The sequence below is a fragment of the Ciconia boyciana genome, chromosome 13 (assembly GCF_034638445.1).
Source record: "Ciconia boyciana chromosome 13, ASM3463844v1, whole genome shotgun sequence".
Classification (NCBI taxonomy): Eukaryota; Metazoa; Chordata; class Aves; order Ciconiiformes; family Ciconiidae; genus Ciconia; species Ciconia boyciana.
The window spans coordinates 9,095,052-9,122,404 of record NC_132946.1 but is presented as its reverse complement, the minus strand read 5'-3'; the positions used below and the strand labels follow the sequence as shown (position 1 = coordinate 9,122,404).

Here is a 27,353-nt window from a genome sequence, read left to right as displayed (position 1 = left end):
GAGTGACTTAAATATATGAATCTTAAAACTAAGGATCCAATAGTATGTACTGCAAACCAAGGATTTAAAACTAACTGAAATCCAAAAAATGGGATTCTTCTAATGGCTGAGGCTTATTAAAGACATTTGTATTGTTTAGTTTCAACCAGTGCTTACATGTGAGCAACATTATGTAAACTCCAGTTGTACTTTTGCCAAAGCAAAGATCAGTAGGTCAAACTTTTAAGCTTGATGTACTTTTTTTATAGGTACCTCACAACAGCTAAACTTTTTCCCCACTTATTTTCTTGCTAGTCTTGAAACAATGTAGAGAGAACTAACTTTTCTTGCCTGCTGCAGTACAGTATGTAGGATTTTCATCTTATGCAGGAGTTCTCCACCAAGTTCAAGTATCTTTTTCCAGCAATGGTTGATACCTGTGTATTTCAGAAGAGCATAACTAGAGTGACTCATGGATAAGGAGGAGTAGTGACCTCTGAAGATGTTAAATGCTGCTATCTATTTTAAAATCAGATACAAAATGACTTTTATCATATGGTGGAACAAATACAATATGGAGGCAGTTTTTTTCTTGTACAAATTAATTTGTGAAAATTAGAAATTATTATAAATGTATGGTCTATAAAATTTTAACATTTAAAATCAATTAATTATTACATAATTAAAAGTTTTTATTGTAATTCACAGTGCCTACAAATTTAGTAATAGACAGAGTCTTTTTTTGAGGGCTATATGCAGGAAAAAAGTTCTATGGTAATTTTGCAGCAATCCCCTTATGTGTGCTCCAGCTGCTCTTCTCAATCTCACTTTTCTTCCCCAAGCTTCTGACTGATGGAGATATACACAGATCTGAAAAACTGGAGATATGGCCAAGAAGAGGATCTGTGCAGGGTAGGTGCCTATTTTAAGGAGAGGGGAAACAAGCTAGAGAATTTGACTGGCAAAGCACTTATATTGGCCTAATTCCATAGGAATCTATATGGAATTAACAGTTGTAGGTTACACCCGTTCTCAGGGTAAAGCTCTTGGTTTCTTCCTATTATATCATATTTTATTTCCTATTTGATGTATTATCTTGTATATGTTTTTTAAATTTCGTAAATTGAGTTCACTACAAGAGTTTGGTCTCTCTTGGGTACCTTAGGAAATGTAGTCTGATTGTGATGGTTTGTCTGTGGGATGAGCGAATCAAGTATGAAACACTAGCTGCTATGAGTTAGAGGTTCAAAATTCCACAGAGTATGTAGAGTCTAGTTCCTCTCTTTGAGCAAAACATACTCAGTCTATTATGTTTGGGTCCTTGGGATGAACTAAAATGCTCCCTTGTGAAGGCATCAAAAGCCTCCCAGGGATTTACTGCAGTATCAGAAGCCAGCATTTCCTATCCACGCAATGTAGTGCGATAAGCAACAGTTGGCTGCTGCCCAAGAGCCTCATGGTAGCTGCAGTTCTGTGCCCTAAATTACAAAGCACTTTGGGATTATTAAGGATGACAGTCTCTCAAGGTGTAATGATTAGTAACCCACTTAGATGTTTAAATATTTGTCCAGTTGAAAACAGTTCACATTAGGCCTTGAACTTGACCGTGAGCAATTCTTTGTGTAGTTGTTTGAACACTGCATTAGTAGGGCTGAACTGTCTCTGAGCTTGGTACATCCAAGAATTTAATAATCAAATGACAGTGTTCATAGGCAGTAAAGTCAAGTAGTTTACTTTTGTAGTGTTCATCATTGAGCCAGCTTCCCAGTTTATAGTGTTGCAGTCCTTACTCCTGTGTTTCCTGTTCTCTTGCTCTCCAATCATTGCCCAGGTTCTTCTTGCCTTGTTTCCCCTCCTCTTGCTGTGACTGCTTCCAGCTATTGGCAGCAATGTAATTTAGTTGTATTTTAAGGACTAGGTACGGGATCAGAATAAGAGAGAATGGGACAAACTGATTGTTCAGTGTGCCTCAGAACTGCTTTGCTGTGAATACTTCAAAAGAGCTGCTTTGAATCTATGTTCTTTCTACACTTCTCAAATTGATGGCATATATACTAATGCTATTAGGATGTCTCGGTGAAACTGCTTGCTTTCTGCAATAAAATCTTTGTATACATCTGAAATGAGATGGATCCTGACTTCCATGATAGGCAAATGTACATTTCCAAATGTACAAGTGAGGGGGAACGGTTTTATCTGTAACTTCATCAGTATGAACTTAATGCATCAAACATACACAACCTTTAATTGTAATGTCTTTATACCAAAGCGAAGTGAAGAAAACTGATAAGAGGTTGTCATGGACCTCAAGTTTCCTGAAGGCTGACTCTTGTATAGAGGGTGATTTGTTTGACTTGAAAATTTGCTTTAACATTCAGTCTTCTCTATACAAAATAGAGGTATTATAAATTGCTATTAAGAGATATCTTTTCTTAAGCATAGACAGCAACCGATGGTATTCCCACAGTCAGTGGAAACGTCACCTCCAGAACTGTCACAGTGGAAGATTCTGATCTCCTTTCTCATAGAGGAGAAAAATGCACTGCAGCGTCTCTGCCTGTTGATGCGAGGAGCGTTGTAGGCGTTGCATGCTGTGGGGGAGGAGAAGTCACAAGGGTGAAGGAAGAACTTTTTTTTTTCCTTAGGTTGAATTCAGTTCTGAAACTAATCATGCACCTAAATTCATGTGTTAATGATGTTGTTCTCCATTGTAGAAACTCGTGTGGGAAGAAGCATGTTTCACTTTGTTTTTTAAACCCACACTTAATTAAATTTAAAAACTATTCAACAAGATTGTACAGGAAACCTGAAAAGATTGAATGGCCAAGAATCTCTAATGTGGTCTCATAAATTCTTTCAGTGGAATATTATTGGGTCACTTGGCAATTACAAGAAGCACCCTGAAGCTTAATACATGAAAAATGGTGAAATAGAGTAAAGGCTAGAAGTAGTAGTTGCTGCTTTACAAACAGAAGTCTGTTGACTTATGCCCGATGTAATGTGAAGTAAATGCTCTCTGTAAGTGTATGTTCAGTAAGATTAAGTTGATGATAAAGACAGAGCCTGTTTATATTGAATCTAAAATTAGAGAGAATTCTGTTTCAGAATGTCAGTGTAACAACTGTATAAACATATGTTAACAGATATGCTCTTTGGAGCACTATATAACATCTGATTGCTTTTTAAGAATAGTCCTGCTTGTTCAGAAAGGACTGAGCCCTGCTGTTAAGATAAAGTAGTATTTTATTTCCGTAAAGTGCAAATTTTACTGTTCAGGAGTGGTCTATCTTCTCTTATTCTAGCCAAAAAAAAGTCTCCAGACTCTTACAATCTATTTTTGTAGATACTGATTTGTGATAAGGAAGAAAGTGTTATCACCACACAGACAGCACCTGTTAATTGCCTAAATAATTCAGGCTTAAATTATGCAGGCTTCCAAAATAAGGACTTGCCCTAGCAAAAGCGATAAGAAAATATAACTTCAGGATAAATCTTGAGTATGCTCCCTGCCTTCCTATTCTTCTTTGTTTTTAATGTTTTTATTGTGATGGGAACAACAAGTAAATGCCTAAATTTGAGAATTATTACTGCAGAAGAAGGTTGGGTTTTTTTCCAATTTGCCTGAAAAGTTAAAGCTACCTTTTATACTGGCAGGGGGCTTAAAATGTTAATCAGCCAGGAAACTATGTGCTGGCTGTCCTTGAGGACAGATTGTATGTAGCTAAGCTATATGTCAGTCTGTCTTTCAGCACATGAAGCATTACTTTTAGTGAATAAATTCTTTGTTGGCCCTGTACCTAATGCCTATTTAAAGTGCAGTTTAACCTGTATTGCCAGTTGTTACAAGCATGTCGTACACAGATTTGTCAAGAGTTAAAAAGCGCCTTTAGGAGTAAAAACTAAGATTAGGTTTTATTCTACTTGAAATATTACTCTAGTTGCAATGAAATACATCTTGGGACATTTAGATGCCATTCTTCAATTGACAAAGGTGCCTTACGGAATAAAGCAAGTCTATCAGACAGAGATAGTATCTTTTATATCCCCAGTTAGTAGAGTGGGAGAAACTGGTGCGTGCAAGGAAGGGCTTGCAAGATGAGAAATATGCTTAATCTTTCCAATTATTCTAGTTGTTCCAATAAAAGGTATTACTTCTGCCTGCAAAATTCCCTTGTCATGTCCTCATTGCTAGAAATACAATCCTGCCATCAGTTACGTGATTTAAAGAAATTGCCACCAAATTGTTTGTACAGTTTATTTGCTTTTTGAGTATTTTGTTCCTTATTTAGCAAGGTCTGTTGTACTTTCTGGCGACCTGGGCCTAAAACTTGCTCCCAGTAGTGGAGCAGGAGAAAGTTAGGCTCAGCTTTAAGAAACCATGCAAGCATGTAAGGTGTATTTAGTGTGTTTGCAGAGCAGACACCTAAAACTTCCAAATACATTTCTAACCATATAAATGCCAAAAGGCATTTCAACGCTTCTCTTTTCACCTTATACCACTGGCTGATTTGTAAGGCTGTAGAAGAGCCAGATCAGTGGGCATCCTTGGAGCATGTCTGATGCAAGCTGAGATCAGCGTGAAGCACAACAGTTATGGCTGAAAGACGAAGATGATCCTTATTCCTCCTGAATTTAATTTGATAAAATGCACAAGCAATCTTAAGGGCAGGGCCAGATCCTGAATTTTATTCCTACCGTTGAATGCCCTTGTCACCAGGCCAGAGAAATTGCTTTAGATTGTAAACAGGAAGGTTGACAGATGTTTTGTCTTTATGAATAAAGAGAGGGAGAACAATAGGCTACTTTACTTGGTGTGATTTGGGGGTTTTGGTATATTTGTCCTGATCTGCTTGGACATCTATTAAGTTTGAAACTCAACTGACTTGGTGAAATGGTACTTTTAGATATGCACACGTTAATGGAGAGCTCTGAAGCCCAGATGTTGCCAGGCTGTGGACAGACCACCTTATAAGACACCTATGTGGAAGGTGATCCACTAAACTGTGAAGATACAGAATTTCTGTGTTCTTGCTGGTTGTGTTGTGTTTGTACCACATAGCAAACTCTGGTGCTGCCATTACTGACCCAGCCTGGCCACCTCATGTCACTGGCTGCTGTAGATGATGGCCAGCCTTGAAGAGCCTGCATATCAACCATACGATTGTGAAGTGATTAGCAGACCATTTCTGAGAAGGTTGGGATAGGGTTGTGTGGTGTATTAGATGGAGAGGTATCATTTTACAGCTCTGTCTGAAGCCAAATATAACTCTTAAAAAGAACACAAGCTCATCAGATGTTAAATGGCAGAACAGCTGCAGGTGTCATAGCTTCTGGCTTTCAACTGAACATATGGCATAAAACTGGTGTAGCTGATGAGAAAAATCACTTTTAAATATTGACACTGCCTTTGATCTTTCTTTTTTTAGGCAGTGGATTTTATCAACTTTGAGTAGCTCTGTTTTGGTTGGGGGAAAATGGAAATAACTATGGATTTTTTGTTTGTTTTTTAGGCTAAATAAAACATTAAGTTAACTTTTTTTAAAAAAAAAAAAGTTAATCTCATTTTTTCCAGGCCCTTGTCATTTCAGAAATTGTAAAGATTCTAGTCACTGACAACACTATCCTATTGTGAAAATGCTTATAGTGTCAGAAAATAAACAACCAGAAGGATGCAACTTATTAGAGATCCTGTTTACCAACATTTAATTAATGCTGTCTTCTGAAGTAGGAAAGAATACCTTCAGTGTGGGCAGACTTCTTGGCTCTGATATGCAAGAACACACAGAGCCTTTGTTATGTCCTCAGGAGAGTTGTTCCTGCATCATTGCCCGAGGATAGCTCTTTCAGTGTGTGGTAGTCCATCTCTTCTAAAAAAAAAAAAAGGGGGGGGGGGGGGGATGACGACGACGACGACACACACATTAAATCAGACATTAAAAAAACCCCACCCCAATACACAAGCAGCATGGCATTGAAACTTGTATGTTGGAATTCAGAAATAAACTTGCTTTTTATTGGTCCAAATGTCTGCAATTTAAACATCACTTACAACTTGTATATAGTAATGATTGTCGTCTGTAGTAATAAACTTTTCTAATATGTGTAAGTCATAAGGATCTTTCCCAATAGATGGCCCCTGATTATTTTTTTTTCTCTTTGGGGGTGGGAGGAGGGAGGGAGAAGACTGTGGTTTTTGTGGAAGGGGAATTTGGTTTGAATTAGGCATGATACAAACACTGAATTGAAAACTTTTGAGACAACTCAGGCACCAGATGGTCTTCCACAGCAAGGCAGGCTTTTCTGCTAATATACCACAACTCTTTTAACATTGAGTTTAGACTTTAAAAATGAGAATTCTTCTGTTTAAAAGCCAGTAAGCTTTGGAGTTCTAAAGAGTGCCAAAAATGGTACCTAATAAATTAAATTCTCTGAACATTAGATTGTTAAATAGAATTCAGTTGGTAGGTTCCTTGTAGCTAGGGTCATTACCTCACCTATTGTTGCCAATATGAGTATTTTTAAGAAAGTCACTTAGTTCCTGAAACAAGGAAACACCCTTTACATCTCTAGAGCAAGAAGGATGGTGCATTTCAAAGTTGGTTTGACAGGGAGAGAACATTCTGATTTTGGAGAAGGGGATAAATGGAGTAGAAGAGAAATATCAGCTTATATAATAACATGCTGTATCTTGCAATATTGATTTGAATTGCTCTTAAAAGATGCACTCTAGATATAGCAAGGACTTCGTGAGTAAATCTAGGTCTTTATTAAAACTGATCTTTTAACATTGTATAAATAGTTTTTAGGTGTTTTTTTCGTACCAATAAATACCCAGTGGGCATATGAATTGATCTTGCATCTGGTCTGCTTCAAAGTGAGAAACTCCAAAGCTTTTCTTCCAGGGTTACAATACCTATTAGATGATTTGGGAGACAAATCAGAGTGAACACCAAAAACATAAGATCTGGCATATAAAGGACAGGAAAGATAATTCATAATCCCTTTGTTTTGGACTCCTCTCTGTTCTGTGCCTTTGCAGTTAATCCTCTGTTATTCTTTTAAGCCTTTCTCTAGATCATCCTTTAACGTTCATAAATCTTATCTTAGTAAGTCTGAACTTGGTTGCCTCTTAATCTACTAACTGAACAACATACTGGAACATCTGCAGTAAAAGAATCAATCTGTCATGCCACATCCTGAATACTGTACTTGCATGGTAACCTCAATGTTATTTTAGCAGCATAAGTGCTAAAGAGCATCTATTCAAACTACCCCCCATCCCTCACAAAAGAAGTAATTATTTATGTAAGAACAGTAACACATACGGTATTCTCATACTTGATAGGAAACTGGCAGTTGATCCTATCTTATATTTTGATCTTTTTATATACTCTTTATAGTTATTTAGGTATAATCCAGTTATTGTATTGTTCTACAACAATGACCTAAGCAAAAAAATGGAGGAAAGGGTGTTCGACTTGCTTATAGTTACTTAGGTGCAGTTAATTATGTGTATGTGGTATTTTACAATGATATGACGTTATTTGAGGCTGTAAACATTTAAAAATAGCTTTAATGGGTCAATCGCTGAAAACTTAGATGAGGACTAACTATGTTTCCTTTTACAAGGCTTTAATTCTGAGCAGTTGTAGATACAAAAAAATTCGATGAACTATACCTGTAGGCCTCATTCAGTGGGACCTTATGTACAGAGACCCTGCAATTCTGTTTAACTATAACAATATGGACCGTGCCTTTTAGAATCAAGAGGTCTTCCCCAGCATTGTTAATCCTTTTTTCCTCTCCAGTTTTGAAGTGCTTTGCAAACCAGCAGGGTACTATATCTTTTTCCTTTTCACACCAGAGTTGGTGCATATCCTGCAAAAGCATAGCTTTTTCCCTAACCTTCTGCATTGCTCACTCTAAGCATGACTAATCTCCTCATATGAGAGGGTACAGGGCCTGATTTCTGATGGGGTTTTACACTGGAATAAGTAGAATTAACTATATGTGCCCTGGAGTGACCTTCCAGGCTATGGTAGGGAAGGATCAGCAGTGTCAGTTCCCTGGATTTCAGGAAAGGCAGAAGGGAGAGTACTCTTTTTCCAAGGAACTAATACCTGGAATATAGAATTAATAGAAATTTTCCCCCAAACAAAATACATATAAATAAACCTAAATAAGTCATTCTGTCTTCCCCCTCTGTATGGTAGCATCACTTAAACTGCCCATTACAGGAAAATAAATTCCATATGTAAGACTGGGAAACATCCCACTTAAACTGCCAGATTTCTTGGATGACTTCGAAAATTTTTTTTCTTGGAAATACCTCCTCCTTGTTTGCTGTTACGGGCAGTTGCGTTGGAACTATTCTTACCATGCTCTGTTGTTTGTTCCTCTCAGGAATTCCTCGGCTATGCTTCGCTCACTTTGAAAGCGGTCTTCTGTCAGAGAGGCTTGGTTGCAGGCAAGGAGCAGCAGACATGTTAAAGGCAAGGCGGCCAAAGTCAACTTGATGGTTATCCTTAACATTGGTACAGGGAATTAGTCTGCCATGACTAAATCAGTGCGTTCTCTTTAGACCTTTAAAGCTTCCACTTGGATTGGGTAGCAAGCTACAGCTATGCACTAGAGAGCTGCAGCCTGTTCCTCCTCTTAGATGAACCTAGACCTTTTTCCATTCAAGTTTATTAATTTGGATAGAACTTAGAAACTTTCCAAGAAAAACTTAATTTCCTCCTGTCCTTGTCTGTGGCCCAATAAGAGTTACAGGGAATGGCTTAACTGAGATGTCCTTATTTTACATATGTTGTTCTCTGGCATGCGACTGTTACCTAACCACCAGCAATGAATGTTTTAGTGTGCCCAAATAACATAGCTCCATGTACTGTGCTCATTACTAAAACTTAAAACTTATCAGTGTCCTTGCCACATTGGTTTACATCACCAACACCTCATTAGGAACCCTGTAAACTGCTCTTCGCTTAGCAAAGATGGTTTAACAAGTCCATAGTACACTAAAGAAAAGTATCTTGTTTGAGCAGAAATTGTCTGGCAGTCACAACTGGGGTTTCTAGCAGAACCACACCATCTCATCGGGACAGCGAGGGAGGGAGGGCCAGCAGGCTGTCTGGGAACAGTTGGATGTTTTAATGTCCTCACTAGGCATATTGGCCTGTAATATTTATTTAATGTTAGTAATAAGCATTTTGCTAAGGATGCGGTTGATATATGGAAGGTAAAAGTGAGGAAGCTGTTGTCAAGGAATATAAAGGGTTGCAGATGCATTTAATTGCAGATGCATTAAAGGAATAGGATTTCCTCTAAAATGAGAGGAAAGACTAAAGACATTTTCAAGCGGGGACACTTAGAGGAGGGCAGAGGAGGAGCAGATACCCCAAGCTGTATGAGCAAGAGCAGTTCTGAAGATTTGTGCTTTGTATGTTCATGTGACAGCATAGCTGCTGAGCTCTGTGACCTTCTAACGTTTGAGCCCCACCTTGTTCACTGCATTGTGCTTTTACCACATTAATTGCTTCTTATGCTATGGTAAGCTCTTGGCGGCAGTGGCACCTCTCCTGTGTCCGTCTGGCACACTTGATCCTGCATGTTCTGGCAATCAAATAATAGATGAACAGCGAACGTCTGAATAGCCGTTATTATGCTACTGCTTTCCAGCCGTGGTGTTGCTGTGCCACTTCTAATAATTCAGAAGTGATGGAGAGATGGGGGAGTGAAAGGGCTGCAGCAATCTTTGTTTCTCTCCGTAGCGTGTGATTCCTCCTTGGTGGCTCTGTAGTTACCAGGGAAACGGGAGAGGGATGGCACAGCACCGGCGGGGCTGGAGTGGGACTTGTGGGTCAGCTCCGTGGCAGCTGCACATCTGCACAAAGGGGAAAAACGAGGTTTGCCTTTCTTGCCTTTCTTTGGTTTGGTGCCTTTTCCCCTCTTTCCCTCAATGGTTTTGTGAAACTTAATTGTTAAACAGGTGATGCTCCCAAATGTTGGTGTATTTGTTAATGAGTCTTTTTATTAGTGATTCTAGTAAAAATATGCAGTGTCAGAAAATGAGCATTACTTGTGGTCTGGAGGAGATGGGTGAGGTAGTGTAGGAATATGATCATAAAATCTTTCACTGATATCAAGTGGAGTCCTGGTTATAGTCGGACTGTCACTACTGGGAAGTTGTTTAATGTGTTTGAAATGCACTGGCACTTTAGGGAATAGATTTATGGGAAAAGACTAAGGACCACTTCACTGACATTTGTTCAGTGCAGCAGTCTGTGTTTTGATGAAGGCTGAATCTCATTTTTAGTAATTAGAATATATATCCTCATCACCTCTTGCACTAGCAGTACTGACGTGCGTAATGCCATTCTCAAAAGCTATGGAGGGAGAGGCATAGAAGAGAAAGGGAGCAGCCCCGTGCATCTCCAGGTTGTCATTATTTGGTTGTGCAGTGCGGGCATTGGGAGGTGGAGGATGGGCAGGCGTGGTTACGCTGCTGCACATGTTTTAGGGCTGTATCCATCTTTAAGCTGCCTAATCTACTAGCATTAGCTGTGCTCTTTGTTTTATACCTGTGTTAGGTGCTTAGATTTTCAGTGATTTTGCTGGAATTGTTCTGAGGGAACGACTAAAAACCTCTTTTACCTAGGGATCAGAGTGGAACTTGGTGACTGGCTTGAGATGAACTGTTGGGCTGTTCTCTTAACTACAGGCAGAAGGAGACTGTTCAATGTAGTATCTTTGTCCCTCCTTTCAATGATAGACTAGATAAGGTTAAACACGATTTTCTGTAACAAGTTAGTTTGCTGGCAGCTGCCTGGCAACTGTTTGCTTGATTGCTTTAGAATGGGACCAAGACAATAAAATACCATGTAAACCCACTCTTCTTTTGAATTTTGTGGCAAATAAATACTATTTTTCCACACCAGAGACTTCTTTTGAAGTCTGCATTCAACAGGAGATTTGTCACTATGGGAGCAAGCTATGAGGTTTAATTTCCTTCTGCCCAGTTTATGTACGCAAGTGAGGTATCCCTGTATAGAGAACTTAAACTTTAACTAAATTTATGAACACATAATGAGGTTGTTTCTCCTAGTTACCTTTGTGAAATCTTTAGAAATAGTTCACAGACCTTCTCTTGCGCTCCATTTGCCTCCATAGAGTCTGCAGACTCAAGGTTCAAAACCTTGAATATGGAGTGTATCTCCTTCAAATTTGTAATCCATGAAGTGGAGTTAAGAGAAAATACTAAGTATGTGCTAGCAAAAGCTTAACCATAAAGTAAACTTCGGTATTTTTCCTCCAAAATGACAGATCCTGAAATTTAATTGCTGATGCTTTAAAACCGATTAAAAAAAAAAAAAAAAGAAAAAAGAAGAGTGGAACAACACTCTTGGGCACCAGAAGTGATGTTTAGGAAACCCTGCTCTGAGTAGTTTCTTGCAACTATCCTTGTGTCTTCAAAAGGGATGCTACCCTGGTAGTCACAATTCAGAGATTTTTGTTCTCTTCTTTTTTATTTTCAGTTGTGGGTTTGTTGTGGGGTTTTGCTGTGGGGTTTGTTTGTTTGTTTGTTTGAGAAAATCAGCCTTTGGAGAAGTAGATATTGACAGCAAAAAAATTGCACTGAAAAATAGTAGTTCAAGATGGAGTTCTCTGCTGTTTCCTCTAGATGTGGCACTGCTGGTCCTTTTTCTTGGTCCTTTCTGAATCTGACATGTTAAATGTGCTCTTGTTAATTGAAAAATATCTTCAATATAAACTGCAAATTGCATCTGAAAGATGAGTTAGTTGTGTCTTTCTAATACATGCTCATCTATAGCAACTGTTCTTCAGTTTCAGTTAACACACAAAATGGAACAGAGTCCAGCACAGTGGTTCTTAATCACTGTTGCTTTTGCCAAAGTTAAAAATGCACTAAATTATTGCCACTGAATTCAGGAGAGGTCTCTGAATTCAGAAACATCTATTGAGTGTGTGATGTAATTTTTATGAAGCCATTCTCTAGATTAGAATTGCAGTTCAGAAAAAAATGACTTCTACTGTAACTATAGTAAAATTGTTGTTAAATCCTAGTCTTGCAGAAGGATTGGGATTAATTTCCTGTTCTATGATACTGCAGTGAATAGCCTCTTTATCCCCAAACTACAGGAAACTACTTAGTGTTTTGTATGAGGTTCTGCAAAGTGTGTGTGTTTCGGGGAGCTTGATTTTTAAGGACACATGCACATCTCCCCTCTGCCCCAGCAGCTGATGTAAAATGAAAACATTGCAGGCTATGAAAAAGCAACTGAGAAGCAGTTCATGTAAAACTGTGTACTGTACAAGTACGTGAGCTGTGCAAGATTGCTTGTGTAATTCTGCCTCAGTTTTGTGTAATCCTGGTGCACAGCAATGGTGTGATTGCTGTATATCTGGAGTAGAAAATGCCAATTTTGTTGGTTTAGTAACTCACACTTTATTAAAGGATTTTACTTCAACATTTAGCTGAAGATTCATCTCTGAATCTTTCAGTTGATGAATATGTAATTAAAAGGATGTATTTGAATAGGGCTAAAAATTTGTAGTCTAAACAAAGGTTACAGGGATGCTTCAACAGAACTGATTCAGTAATGTTTTTGCTCTTGGTTCTTCTCATCCTCTAGGAGTGTATCAGAAGCGCTACATCTAATAAAACATGATATTCTGCCTCCTAACCCAATGATTCTAAGCTCAGAAGCTGATTCTGCTGGTACTCATTGCTGAGGTATAAGCAGACAGGATCTGAATGCTAGTAGAAATTGGCTCCAGGGTGCTAGGAGGTGCATGCTAGGACTGGTTACCCTTTTGACTATTGGCTTACTTCTTTGTTTCATGCCTTCCCCCCCCCCCCCCCCCCCCCCCAAAAAAGAAGCTTAAAAGTATGACAGTTGTTTCTCCCTCCAAAATACATGCTAAACCTAAACTTCCAAATCTTACTGTAATTGTTTCTAAGTTGCCCTCTTTTTATTTTAAACAGGTCAACTATAACAATATTTACTTACAATAATTTGTGGAGGAAGATGTTGACTCTAATATTATCCACTGTTGTTTTTTGCTCCTAATTTAGATAAAGGACAATTGTGATTATTTAGAAAAACAGTTCAGAAGGAACAAAATTGAGAAATATAGGACAATGTTTAAGAGACACTGGAAGAAATGGATTTTAATCTTGCATGTTAATTTTGGGTTAAAATTTTCCACATGAAGAGAACTCCACTATTAAAGCTTACTAAGAGCTGCTTTATGAGTCTCAAAAGCACTGAATTGGATTTTAAATCAGACTTTTTTTTTTATTTAATAGAAAATAACTAATTTTGTATAAAACTTTATGGTTCCTGTACCAGTCTTGTCCTTTTTCTAGGATCTTTTTGATAGATCTTTTGTGTAGATATCCCAGTTTGTGTGTGTTTTAACTCTTGTTAACTGTCAAAAGGATTGACCAGTGTCTTGCATAGAGGGACTCTTAAAGAGTTATTGTCAAGAAGTGTTTCATTTTTTTTTAAATGTTCTTAAAATCTCAGTATGAATCAAATGCAGTTTCTGCTGCAAGACTTTGAGGATTAAAGCTGTATTTACAGATGAGGGAAAAAGGCATTAGACAATTAAAGGCATTTTAGGGGGCTGCAGCTCATTTTGTTAGATTATAAAAGTATTTCATCTTGCACAGAGGAGGGAGTGATCCTCTATACAACTCAGGTACCACTTTAGCTGATATGGGCAGGCTTTATAGGAGTGCTTTATCCCTCTGATTAGACCTTGATTGCCACTCAAGAACCAGATACAGCTTGCAGCCATCTCACTTCATCTTGTGCAAGCATATGATGAAAGAACATGAAGATAGATGCTTAAAGCACGCCCCCCCATCCTCTGTGTTTGAAAGGCTTATTAAGGTTCATCAAAGAAAGAATCCCTTATTTTTGGACAATTATGAGCTTTGGTTTGCAATTGAGCGCCCCTCAGAGAGGATTTTGAAAGTTTACTTGCCTCTCTGCTATGTATTTTCAGGTGCTCTCACAGTTGGCCTTGTGCGACAGTGTCAAACCATCCATGGACGTGACAGGACCTGTATTCCTCCACGGCTGCCTCCTGAGTGGGTCACTACGTTATTTTTCATCATTATGGGAATCATTTCACTAACTGTCACATGTGGTTTGCTGGTGGCTTCCCACTGGCGAAGAGAAGCTACTAAATATGCCCGCTGGATAGCTTTCACTGGAAGTAAGTGACCTCAAATACACAGTTGACCTGTATGCAGGATAAACTGGTGGAGTCTAAAATAACACTATAGTGTTGTCAAGGAGCAGTGCTTAGGGCTCTTACTATACAGAAGATTCCTTCTCTTTAAATACCATGTCTGAGGGGAAAAATAAAATTCTTCAGAAGTCAAGGGGTTGGTATCTTAAGTGACTATAATTGAGAGGGAATAATAGTCTGTGGGCCCAAGGTGAGAGAAAGGAAGGCCTGACCCCTTTACCTTCCTTGGGCAGTGCCATTAATTGACTTAAGAAAATGAGCAGGGATAGAAGAGGTCAGTCCTGAACTATGTGTCTGATAGTCTTTCATACTTCCCCACTCCCATATATCCAGGACTTACTCCTAGCAGAATGGAATGACTGAAGATTCCCTCCCTGAGGAAGAGGATGCAGTTGATACATCTGAGAATTACTACAGTCTGAAATCCATCCCTACTTCAAGTATCTCATGAATACCTCATTCAGGGTTGATGCTGGTTCAGTCCTGCTTCATGCTCACAGCGGGTGTTTTATTCAGAATATCTGCATCCTAATTGGCTATGCAGGAGAATTGCCCACTGCAGAGCATCTGCTGTGCTTCACAGCACTGAGACTTTTGCTTCCATAAGTGACCCGCAGCAGTGCTTTAGCTGGAGGGAGGAGTACCAGTGCTTTTCTGCCTCCCTTGATTCTGCCCTGTATGAGCACCAGCATAACTCCTCACAGCTGAACCTTCTCTAGCAGCCCTGTGTTTCTGCACAGGGAAACATATCCTATGGCTACTTCGGTGCAAAAGAAAAACAGTTATAACAAGTAAGGGGAATAACTTTCAAACTTCCTTTTCTTGGTGTGTGTTACAGGCTTAGCCCAACTATGAAATAGTGCCTTAATGGTGGGGATGACAACATGAAAAAACTCAAAACTTGAGGGCTTTTAAATTGACTTGAATTATGACATACCACTAAAGGTAGTGTGAACACTAACTAGAAAATGCAAGTTTTTGGTTTACACAGGCATAAATAAGGTTTAATGGAACTCTGTGACACCTAATGATATCTAATATGAATGAGTTTTAACCTTGTTTTGGGGAAGGGAACAATATAAAAAAGTGCTCAGCTTCAACAAAGGTACTTCACTGAGGCACTTGTACAATCAAAACCATCCTTCTGACAACTTTGCTACACAGCCTATTAAATTAATAGTGCAGCTTTTGCAGACAATGGAGTTATTGAAATGCTGTATCAGTTATGATTGACTTCTATTTATTTTCCAGTGAATTATTAAAATAGCAGACATGAGTATTACTGGTTTCCAGTGCCCTTGTTTATCTATACATATTTCATGTATACGTAATGTATGCAAGGAGGGTTTAAATTCAAAATGACATATAAAATTAAGATGCTTACAGTAAGCTGAAGTCAAAGCTGTAGGGTAAAGAGGGTTTTTGGAGTACTATATATTAATAGGTGATACCACAATTTATTTACTGAAGTTTTTTTCTTAATTCAGAGCTTGTATTTTGGGCTTTACATATTTTAATGTTTTTTTAAATATCTCAAATCATCACATCCCTGCATCTTTAGTTTTCTACAACTGTGGTGGTTAGTTCAGCCAAAAAATCTGATACCCTAAAGCTGTTTTTTTTTCTGTAGATTTCTTTAGACTTGCAACAGGTCCATTGAAGTTAGAAGTCTAAATATATTAAAAGTCTAAATATAGAAGGACATTATTTTCTTTCAGCACTTGCCTTTTTGTTATGAGATGTTTAATAATGAAACATACCAATTTGTTCTTTTGCAAGTCAGAATTATTCATAATTCTATTAAGATACGATTGCTGCGTTGTCGAAATTCTAAAATTCAACATCTTTGGTATTCATCTCCAATATATATGACTCTGTGACCTTTGCATTCCTGTTAACAATGATGATGGGACATTTTATCGCTTAACTCAATTGTAAGAAAAATCACTTTTGAAAAAAAGAAGTGAATGGGAGAAAGAGTTCTGTATTTTTCAAAAAGTTCATGAGAGTGACTTCTGTGGTTCACTGGATGGCAACGCAAATTAGTAACCTATTTGTAGATTAGTATTAGGAAACATGTAGCCATGTGGAATCAACTTGGAATACGATGAACAGGTCCTTCCTGTGAAGTGCCAGTGCTGTAAGATGAAAACATGTGTAACTCATTAGAACGAGGTAGGGAAAACTTCATAGTTGTATTACATCTCTTCTGCAAGCAATTTCAAGACTCAACAGCCTAGTACAGGCTGCTAGCAGATATTCTTCTCACAGAACTTTCTGAACGCAGCATAGGACATGCTATCCTAGGCAGTCAGGGAAGTCTGCTGGGACTGCCAAGGGCAGCTCTGGGACTGGCAGCTCCATTCTCTTCAAATGCAAGGAGGTCTAGAGTAGATCATCTAAGGGAAAGGGGTCCTCTTGCTCAGCTCTTTCCTTGCAACTCTGACAGCAGCAAGGAGAGCCTGGTAAGAGGTCACTCTTGCCCAGTTCATGCTGGAATTCATATGTAAATATATAGCTTATATTTTTAATGGAATTTTTGCTTGTAATCTTGTCATCTTGGATGACTCCAGATTTTTTCAACCGTGTACCTATAAATATGAATTATTGCTGAGAGTGGTCTTGTCTATCTTGTTTAGCTAAGGGACACACAAAGGACAAAAGTTTGATCTGTCAGTTCCCTTTCCTGTATACGCTTCTAAAGGGATACACCCAAGAGAGTATTTACTAGCATAGCGTTTGCATCCTTCCCCAGCCATTGGTGGTTTTACTGCACAGAAACTTGTTTTTCTGGCTTCTCTGCAAAACAGCTTTGTGGAGAGGAAAGATATTTCCCTCCTCCAGGTCATACTGCATGAGTGACAAAAGTCTTCTAAAGGCAAATGTGAAAGTTTTCCTTTGCTTTCTGCAGAGAAGAGTCTTTCAAGAATCACAGTATTCCTACTGATGTGATAGGTATTGTCACTTTGGGCATAGATACTATCAAACCTATCACTGATGTTTGAGTCCTGTTACCAAATTCATACAATGTAATGGAGAGTGGATTCCTTCTTGGTGTTCATTTGTGCACTGCCCAGATCTTTGTGTGCCTCTTCAATGAACGAGGTATTGCAAACTCATAGCTGTGCCTCGTGTGTTGATAGCAGCCAAAGATCTGATCAGCTATTCCTTTGCATGGTATTATTGACTGGTTGCTCAAGCGTGAGCTAACTGCCTATTACCGTCCCAGCTTCTATACCATTTCATCACTAATTATGTCCTGTGACATAGTGGCATAAATTGGTAGCAAAAAAGTAACCTGGCTTTGGTATTGTTCCATGTATCTCTGAAACTGCTCCTTTTTTGCTAGTCCTACTTGCAATTTATGTAAGCCCCTTGCCTTTTCAGAGTGCTTGTTATGCCATCTTCTGGTTTAGAAGACAGAATGTGGTGAACCTATGGCAAATCTCAAATGTTGTAATTTCCATGGTGCTTGGGACAGATACTCTTAGGTTCCATAATTAGAAACAATGTCCAGAGCTTCCTCTCTACGGAGGCCACCTAGGTGGTCTTATGTATATTATAACAATCTTGGCTATTGCAGGAATTCACAGAACTCCCACAAGATCTGTTTACAGCTTACACAGATTCAGGTATCTTACCATCTGCTACAACTAGAAAGGGAATTAATTCTGTGTCTGCTACCCCTGAATTGGGTGCTTCTCTGAGATGTATAAAGGGAGGAGATGTTGGACAAAAACCATCATATTTCTACCTTTTTTCCAGCAGTTACCGGAAAGTCTGTTGTTCTTTTAGCCTGAGGATTTAAATGTTCATGAGTATAATGGACTTGCTTTTTGGAATGCAAGTAAAAATGGGGCAGGACAATCACATTCTTAACTAACAGTAGCTATCCTGCAAACGTCTGTCCCTGGTGTTCCCCAGTCAATAAAGTGCTTCTTGAGTTATTAAAGATTTGTACCAGGTGCTGGCTTCTATGTTATGCATCTCTAAAGAGGCAAGCTGGTACTACAATGAGCCCTTTAAAGACTAGACCATAGCTTTTTTCTTCTTTTAATATGCTGCATCCTGATTTTTTTGGAATTGTCATTGGATGCTCAAAACAATTTCAAGCTAAAGAATTACAGGAACTAGATCTTTTTTTGACAGCTGCCGTTCAGAAGCAGAGTAGAAATGATTGTGTTTTGTTACCTAAATATTTTTGTTAATAGAAATTGTAGTCATTGTGTCTTTTCTGAAAATTTTCCTACGCAAGGAAGAATTTGGAATCAAAAGCAAGTACTCTTGAGGAAGAAGTTCTTTATGGGTTGCTGGAAATGTTGCTGGAAATTCATTGAGTCAATACTACCAGATATGGAGAGTTACATTTGGGCTACAGCTTGTATAAGAAATTCCTATCCTCTAGCTTACAAATCTCTTTCTAAAAGAATACACACTAAGTTAACTGAGCACTTAATATATTGGATTTTCTCCTTAGTTTCTTCTTTTTTTAAAATAAATTTATCATGCAGTCTTTTCTTAAAGACTTCTCAAAACTTTGCCATAATTCCTTTGCCAGGCTTCCTAATCTGACAGAGACTTTGATGAATCTGTTTTTATTTGCTGTTTCAGTAGACTAAAAATTCAGACCACACTAAGAAAATTGCTTAGACCCCTCACAGCAGAACATGTATGTACAGTGGAAGAGAAAAGACGGCTGGTTCCTTCTGTAGTAAATGTTTGAAATGTGTATGCACGTCAGCATTTTGCACACTGCTTGCACATGCAGAATTTATTTTTTCTGCTGCTGTGAACTGCAGGAGGGTTGAGGTACCTGCACCCTTCTGTCCTCAGGCAGGAACACAAGGAGACACTGGGCACGCAGGCCACAGTGCCGCTAGCACGTCTCGGACCTAGGAGCACTGGTGCCCGTATGTACAACACACCTCGAAGAACAGTGGTTTAGTAGAGAGAGATAAAGATCTATTCTTCAACCATATCCATGGGGCCATGAGAACTTTTCCAGCTGTGTAGTTCTTGAATGTAATAAAGGAGATTTAATCTTGAAAGTGCAGGTTGTTTTCAGAATCCTAAAGCTATTTCCTATAAGTGTGTTATTGTTAAAATATAACAGAAGTTTTGTAAATAACTAGAATGCTTGTCAGCGACAAACTGGATGTAATAGGAAGCATGCTGAGTTATGATAATGTGACTCATCCTCAGAATATTGTTCAAACTGTTACTAATTGTATGTTGCGTTACTAATCACACATCAACCACTGTTTTCTGGACTGCTCAAGTACAGAGCTCTTCTATGCTTACACAGATCTGCTCAAGAAACACATAACCAAGCTTTCTCTCCTCACATGGACCAGCTGTTGGTTAAGATACAATTAAAAAAAGGGAAACATTCTTTAAGGATTAGACTGTGTAGTGTGGAATTACATGGACCAATAATCATGCAGATTAAAACCTTCCAGATTATTTAATGTTTAACGTCTGGTTGCTGGTTCTTTGGTTTTGTTTTAATAGATGGCCTAATAAGGTAGCCCTGAGCAAGCATGTAGTAACTGTGCAGTTGCCAGATGTTTTTTGTTTGTGCTCTTTTTCTTCCCCTTTAAAAAGCAATCTGCCCGTGCCATTACATTAAAAGTGAGAGACGAGTTCCCTCTAGTGGAACACTGGATCTTTCCCTGCTGGTATCGTCAGCTGAAAGAAAGGCTGATCCTGGTGGTAGCTTCTCTTGACTCAAGGTGTTGTGAAAGCTGCTTCATGTGTTTTGGACAGCAAGGAACAGCTGATGTTCTGATGTGGATCATGGTTTATCAAACTGTCCTTTTTTGTTTATGGCCAAGTCCTACTTGGACAGTTTTTGAATTCAGATTCATCACACCCATAACTAGTCTCTTCTATAGAACATGAGTGTTTTTCTCCTCAAAGCTGAGATCTGTGCTATGCAAATCATAAGCTTTGAGCATTAAGATATAAAATATGTGATAAACTATTTGTCTTGGATAAATATGGAGTTCATTTTAAAAAAGTGTTTAGTATGGTCATGTAACACTGTAGCTGGATAAACTGGAGCATGTGTATTTAGTCAGGAAGAGCAGTAGTGAAGTTACATTAAAAAATATTGAGGCTGCTCCAGCCCATCATTTCCTCATTTGGAAAGACTAGAGACTTTGTCCTGATAAGGCCAAAGGGGACAGGCGAGCTCCTGAATTTGTTTTATGTGCCTTTGGAAACAAAAGCAACTGCAGCACTGCTGACTGGCACAGGAACCAGTGATTAAGGTGATGGCTATTACTGTTGCCAGTGGTTTTTACTGTTGCTTGTTTGACTTGTGGGGAAGCTCGAATAGGGAACGCATCCCCAGAGTTTCTTCTGTCTCTTAGTGGTGGAGAAGAGAAAGGGGAGACCAGGACAGCACCTCTGTCCTTTACTAACAAACAAAAAGCAGCAGTCTATGTTAACTGAGAGAAGAATGAAAAAAATAGCATGTAATGCACTTTATTCAGGCAGGAGCATTGTAACTTGGCTTGAATTTTCTTTTTCCTGTGTCTAGGTTTATAGGTAGACTTGAAGACTAGGAGGAGCTTCAGTGTTAGCTGTCCATCATGTTAGGAGGTGTGGGTATGCAGATTTGTAGGGTTGGTGGGAGAACAGAGTAGGCTCAGCCCCTCTCTCCCCCCAGATATAATTTAGATTTGGTTGAATAATGGCTATAGGGATGCCATGTTCCACTCACAATAAATAATGTTTGAAACAAAGTTGAAATACATAGAAGTGAAATAAGAGTAAATCACTAATAGTTGACTGAACTGGTAGAATCAGATAAAATTCTGTGTTATTCTAATACTGATAAAAACCTAATTGTATATTCTTGCATATGCAATCAAACCAATTCAAAAGCTAATCCTTATTATTGTGAAGAATGTCTTGCCTCTTAGAGGAGCCATATTTGGAAGCCATTCCCTTGGTGGAGACAGTAGAGCCCTGCATATTGCTATGTTCAAACTAAACAGGGTTACTTATCCAAAGGTATGTTACAGGAACACTGAAGTTGTCATCTGGGAAAGATTACAACACTGGATGTTCTCTCCTGGATTTGATCAGAGTACTGAAATGTGCTGTGAGGAATGTTGGCCGCTATTGACCCGAAGGCCTGTGAAATCCATAATGTAATTCTAATGAATGGCTTTCATATGAGTTCTAGTTTCTTTTTTGTACATCCACACGGAGTCAGTTTTAAGCGCAAACCATGTACATAAGTCTAACTGTTCAGGTGAAATAAAAAGCCTCATTGCTTGGTTCTCTTTGTTCATGGAGTCTGGATTTGAAGTTTTTCACTAAGAAGCTTAGATTAAACTGAATCAGAAAACTTTCTTTGTATTCCAGTGGGAAATCTTAAGGATATTTCATTACTTAAGGAAACATTCATATAACTTTAGGAAACTGGTATCTTTTAATCTAAAATAAACTGTAATGACAATCTGTGTGTTTTCTATTTTTAGCAAAACTTTTACAGAAAAGGAATTTGTGTGGAAGAATGGGAGAGGGCAACTACAGTTGGAAAAAGACAACTCTCATAATAGGGGTTTCTTCAATGTGGAATGTTAGTTTATCTTGACTTTGGGGAAAAATTACTCTAAAATAACTGGAGAAGTAATGAACTAAACTTGTGGATAGTGGTAGAAGTACATCCACCCAATTTTTATACTGTAAAGACAGTTCATGATCTAGTGAGCAGGACTGAAATTACAGTCAAAATTGGGGTCTTTTAGTCTTTCTTGGGAGTAGATGAGGGATGTTTTAAAAGCAAGATAAAGCCTACCTACTCAGTCATTTCAAGCAAGTTAGGTACTGGAATATCTCAGCTCTTCAGTTTGGTTGGAATACTTTGCTTGCTTTTCTGGACTGCTCTATGAACAGGTAAATATTTTGACTTTAATGCAGCAGTGACCATTTTTTTCTTTTCTCTTTTCTTTGCAGTGATTCTATTCTGTATGGCAGCCCTAATATTTCCAGTAGGATTTTACATCAATGAAGTTGGAGGTCAACCATATAAATTACCCAATAACACAGTGGTTGGGTCTTCGTATGTACTGTTTGTCTTATCCATTTTCTTTACAATAGTGGGACTTCTATTTGCTGGCAAAGTTTGTTTACCTGGCTGATGAATGTCTGAACTGCAGGACTTTATTTTGGAAAAGAGCAAGACGTCAGAATTGCATTCTCAGGAGGATGCCTAGATCAGACTATCAAACACTTACTGAAAAGAGGAATGCTTTGACTTGTTCTCACTATGCACTTTGGATGAAAAAAAGGAGAGCCTTTCCCATAACCAAATACAGACAACGTTGACTAATCTCCTGAGCATATTTAATGCAGTCAGGTCTGCACTGTGATAGGAACTAGTGAAGAATGCTTTACACTGAGAAGCATAATGCCCCATGTTACTGTACTCTTCCTGTTTTTAACGTCTAACGATTTGGAAGTCAAAGTATTTATGAACTTTGTGGTAGACCAGAGGGTTGCAGAAGAATTCAAGTGAGGCTGGCCTCGCTGTTTAGGAGATTAGTATTTTACATCTTCCTTCTGATGAGCAAAGCCTTTGGCACCAATGTGGATCAATCTTGCATTACTGCACCAAGAAGCCAATAGATCAAAACATGTTCTCTACATGTATGTAACAGCAAGACGACATACATCCCCTCCTCCCCCATAAGCTCTAGAAAAACACTGAGGAACATTTTAGAGGGGGATTTCTTCCTTATATTTATATAAATATATATATAAATATATATATATATTTTGCTGATGCAGTATACAGTGTGTGTGTATGTGTGTGTGTGTGTGTATATACACATATGTATATATATGTATATACACACAAATGGTTCCTGGAAAAGAACTCAGAACGCTTTGCTAGCAAAACACTGTGGTGTGCAAAACTAGAACTCAATAGAAAAAAGCCATTTCTCTGAAGGCCACATAGCTGAGAGTCTTCAGTTTACCTCATTCTTTGTAGCAGCCCTTGATTTTAACAGTTTTTGTAATAGGTACAAACAATCCCATGCCTTTCTAGGTGCAATTTTAAGTTAAGCTAAAATTCTTTTTATGGTAATTTATTTGTATATGAGGGTTGAAGGTGAGATCATGTCATACCTTAAAGTTAAAATCCTAATTTTGGGAAACTGACACTATTTAAATTATTAGCAACTGTTGTACAGAAAGTCTCTTTTTCTACTGCATTGTTACATTACCATTCATACATGTTCAAGCACAGCATTTTACCATAAATAAGTATTTCTCTAGCACATGTAAAATGCAGTGTTTAAAGTAATGCAAACACTATTCCATTGCAAAGATTAATAAACTTATTTTCATTTTGAGTATTAATTCCTCTTTTAAAAAAAATGAGCAATATAATTGTTTAAATAATATATGCCTTGTTTACTAAAGTTGTTATTTTAAATGTGGATTTAAGGGCCACCCATATTTGGAGTAACTATGCCTCACTAAAGGTAGTTTTGTTTTTCAACACAAGGATAAACCTTTGAATCCATAGATGTCATAATTCACTACTCAATCTAACCTTGCAGAAAGTACAATTTAATGTCCCAGGAAAGCTGCCTGCACTATCAGTATTTATTTTGCAGTTAATACATGGTTTACCTGAGATTCATTATGAAAACAAAAACATTGTATGTTTCAAGCGCTGTTCCATTGAGCTTATTAGAAGAACTGCATTGCTAAATAGACATTTTTCTAAAATGTTAGTGAAAGTGTATTTTAGAATGAGCTTGTTGTTAAAATATAATCAGCAGTTTCCAAAATAATCACTTATCAGATAAGCTTAAGTGTTTGAAAATAAGACAATTTGCACAATTCTTTTGAACTGTGTGCGATTTAGACCCTAGTGGGTCCCTGTCCTCCTCCTCCTCCACCTCTTCCCTCTCCTCCTCCCAAGGTATTTTAATACAAAAAGGTTATTTGCTGTATTAAGTATTTTTTCTTTTGACATTTTTGAACAAACTTGTCACTGGAATGCTCTATAAGTGACTTTTTTTCCAGTCAGTTCACTCACAGGTAGAAGGGAGTGTTTATAGAACACTAAATTTTTCTAAAGTATACTAATCTGTAAATACAGCCAGGCACCTACTTGGAAGTAATGGTTTAAATATGATTTGGTTCCTAATTTAAGCCTTCATCTGCATGGGTAGTCTGAGGTCCCCAGTGATGTTGGTGGAGATAAAATTCAGGGTTCAGCTGCTGTATGCGTGTCTAAATTTTTGGTGTTATCACTGCTGTATCCTAAGCTGAAGTACTCACTAAAACTTAGATCATAAATTATGTTGAAAAAAAAAAGCTCTTCTTTTTTTCAGAAATGTCACTCTTGTAAATAGTTCTAGGAGATTTTTGTAACTGGAACACAGGTGGGGGGGGAGGGTTTCTCAGCTGCTAAGATTTCTCACCCCCAGCTAACTTATTTCAGTTATAGTAACATCATGTATACAGTGGATTTAGGCTTAGATTAATTGGATCATCATTTAATAAAAAAATATAAACACTTATCTTGGAGCATACCCAGACTGTGGCTGGCTGGCTGGAAATTTCTCTGATCTGACAATGCTATTGCTATGAATTATTAAATGATAGCAGAGATTTAACTGGCAGATTGTTTGATTAAATATTTGAGCATTTTAAGTCCAGAAATAGATGCAGCCATCTGCATTTAAAAAAACCCACCCAGTAATTGAAGAGACAGCTGTCAACAGTTGCTTTTAATAAGGTCACTAAGTACTATATAGTACAGTATTAATTTATAGCAGAAAATCATATCTTGTAAACTGTATATAAAACACTGTTTTATGGTGCAATCATTTGTCAAACTTACGTCTGTTACTTTTGTTTTAAAGTTGTGTGCATTCTTTTCATACCTAAGAGCATCACTGTAAAATCTGCTGAAGACTATTTATAGGTTTTATTTGCACAAGGTTTTGTTTTAAACTACAGGAAGTTCGTATTGAACATGCCTAAACATCTGTAGACTTTTTCAGTTCATGAAAAGCAAATGTTTCCATATGAATCTTCTCCAAAGGTAATCCCACATTTGTGTTGAGTGTTTACATAAACCTTTCTGATTCTGCCAGCCATTATTTTTAACTTTTTGAAGGACAGCTCATTTCATGCGTCACTAGAGGTTCTTCTTTAGTCTTTTGCTTCAAAATTCCCCAAAAGGTTTGATGTCCCATCATAATGTACTTTGTGCACACTTTGTTGTTTATTTGGCTAACAAAATGTAAGATCAGAAACTTAAAATACCTTCAGAAGGAAAACTAGCTAATTTGTCTGTATAAATCTTATCGTTGAGCTCAGCTGAAATAATCGCCTGTAAGCCGTTTGTCTCAGACCTGGGGAGGATGTGCTTCCCTGAACACACCAGTCTAACCACTTAACATCGTTTTCCGTTGTTCTTGCTGGCGAGTAATACCAGTTTTCCAAAGATGCTGGTAGTGTGCAACACCACCTGAGCCCCGTCCTGTGGCTGAAGTAAAGCCACCAGGTTAGGGCCCTCCTGTCATACCTGTGTTTCAGAGCCGTTGTTTAACCACTTCAGAACACAACTGTAGATTACTGTTTGCCCCAACACACACACAAAAAAATGAAAGCTGTCCTTTAAAACCTTTGTGAAGGATGAAAATAATGAAGGAAATGGTGTCTGCAAGCGGGTTGTCCTGCCTGGGCGTCGCGTCGCTCCCCGTTTTGAGGCCTGACCGTCTGCGCCCCCCGCCCCGGCCTTTACTGAGGATTGTTTTCTAATTGGTTAGAACATTTTTCGATTAATGATTTCCGAACAAATGTTAATACAAACTGTATAAAATGAACATAATTTTCTTCACTTGTATTTTTGTTATTGAGCAAGTTTATCAAAATAAATTGTCTACTAAAGCGACTGGCCCCGGCTGCGCTGTCTGGAACCGGCCGCTTCCCCTCGCCCTCCGGTCCCGCCTCCCGCGCCTCCCGCCCATCACCGCCCGCAGGCGGCGGGAAGCCGTGCCGGCTCCGCCCGCGCCCGATCGCTGGGGCCGGCCCGTCTCCACCGGCAACGCCGTAACACGGCGGTGCCGCCGCGCCGGGCGCGGCGTGGGGGTGGGTGAGTGCCAGGAGGTGCCTTGGCCTGACGGTGCTGAGGGGGCTTGGGGGACCCTGTCACCGCCGCGGTGGCAGCCCGAGCTTTCGGGACGTGCCCAGGCTGGGGGAGGGAGGGAGGGAGGGAGGACGGGGAACGGGGTAGCCTTTCTGCCGGTGAGGTGAGTCTCTGGGGACGGGGCGGGGCGGGGCGGGGCGAGGTCGGGGGAGCTGAGGGGCGTTTCCTCCGTGAGGCGAGGAGAGTCTCGGGGGACGGGACGGCGCGGGGAGAGGGCTGCTCTGACAGCCGCTGGTGAGCTGAAGGGCACGGGGGGCTGGGAACGGAGTGAGGCTGCGGAGCCCGCCGAAGTGAAAAGCAGGATTTTATGATCGGTTTTGCTCTGGTTTTATTGCCTAAACCCGAGGGGCAGCTCACCTACATGCCTCCATCCCCATGTCTCACAGCCCGGTTGTCTCCAGCTGCCTGCCCCCTTGCTCCCGTCGCGGCTCCCACTCGCCCGGAGAGCTTTGGGTTTTGCTTTGGTTAACCTTTTTTTCTGGTTGAGCTGTGTAGCTAGTCTGCCAGCAGCTGTACATACATATAATTAACTGCATAAAATCCCTTAACAAACAGCTCTTGCAGAATAGTTCCTAAATGTGTTTTCTGTAGATGGATAACTGTAACTTCTTTTTGCAGCTGTCTTTTTAATTTGCTGTTGTCCCACATGCAATGTAATTATAATATAAATTGCTGACAATATTAATAGCATTTTTAATAGTGTATATTCCTGAGGATTTAAGCTTTTTACTCTACTAGTGTGTCTTTTTGCTTTTTTTAACAAGGCTAAATCTGTTCATATAACGGATACACATATCAGGAAAATGGCACAGTTGTTGGACAATGATGAGTTTTTGGAAAAAGTTGGGTAAGGATACTGTTACAAAATCTTGTCAGGACTTCGTAAGTAGATATAGAG

At 38.9% G+C, this 27,353-nt stretch overlaps 2 protein-coding genes across 2 annotated transcripts in view; both read left to right on the top strand.

Annotated features, from left to right (window-relative positions):
• MOSMO (modulator of smoothened) overlaps positions 1-26,190 on the top strand; it is a 33,318-nt gene extending 7,128 nt beyond the window's left edge. Inside the window, exons 2-3 of the mRNA XM_072878207.1 lie at positions 14,014-14,226; positions 22,234-26,190. Coding sequence (XP_072734308.1) covers positions 14,014-14,226; positions 22,234-22,418 — 398 coding nt within the window. The 3' untranslated portion in view covers positions 22,419-26,190. The remainder of the gene's footprint in view (positions 1-14,013; positions 14,227-22,233) is intronic.
• A 1,044-nt stretch (positions 26,191-27,234) lies between these two features.
• The window catches only part of VWA3A (von Willebrand factor A domain containing 3A), a 35,019-nt gene continuing 34,900 nt past the window's right edge, over positions 27,235-27,353 (top strand). The window contains exon 1 of the mRNA XM_072878386.1: positions 27,235-27,302. Within this exon, the coding sequence (XP_072734487.1) occupies positions 27,259-27,302 (44 nt within the window). The 5' untranslated portion in view covers positions 27,235-27,258. The remainder of the gene's footprint in view (positions 27,303-27,353) is intronic.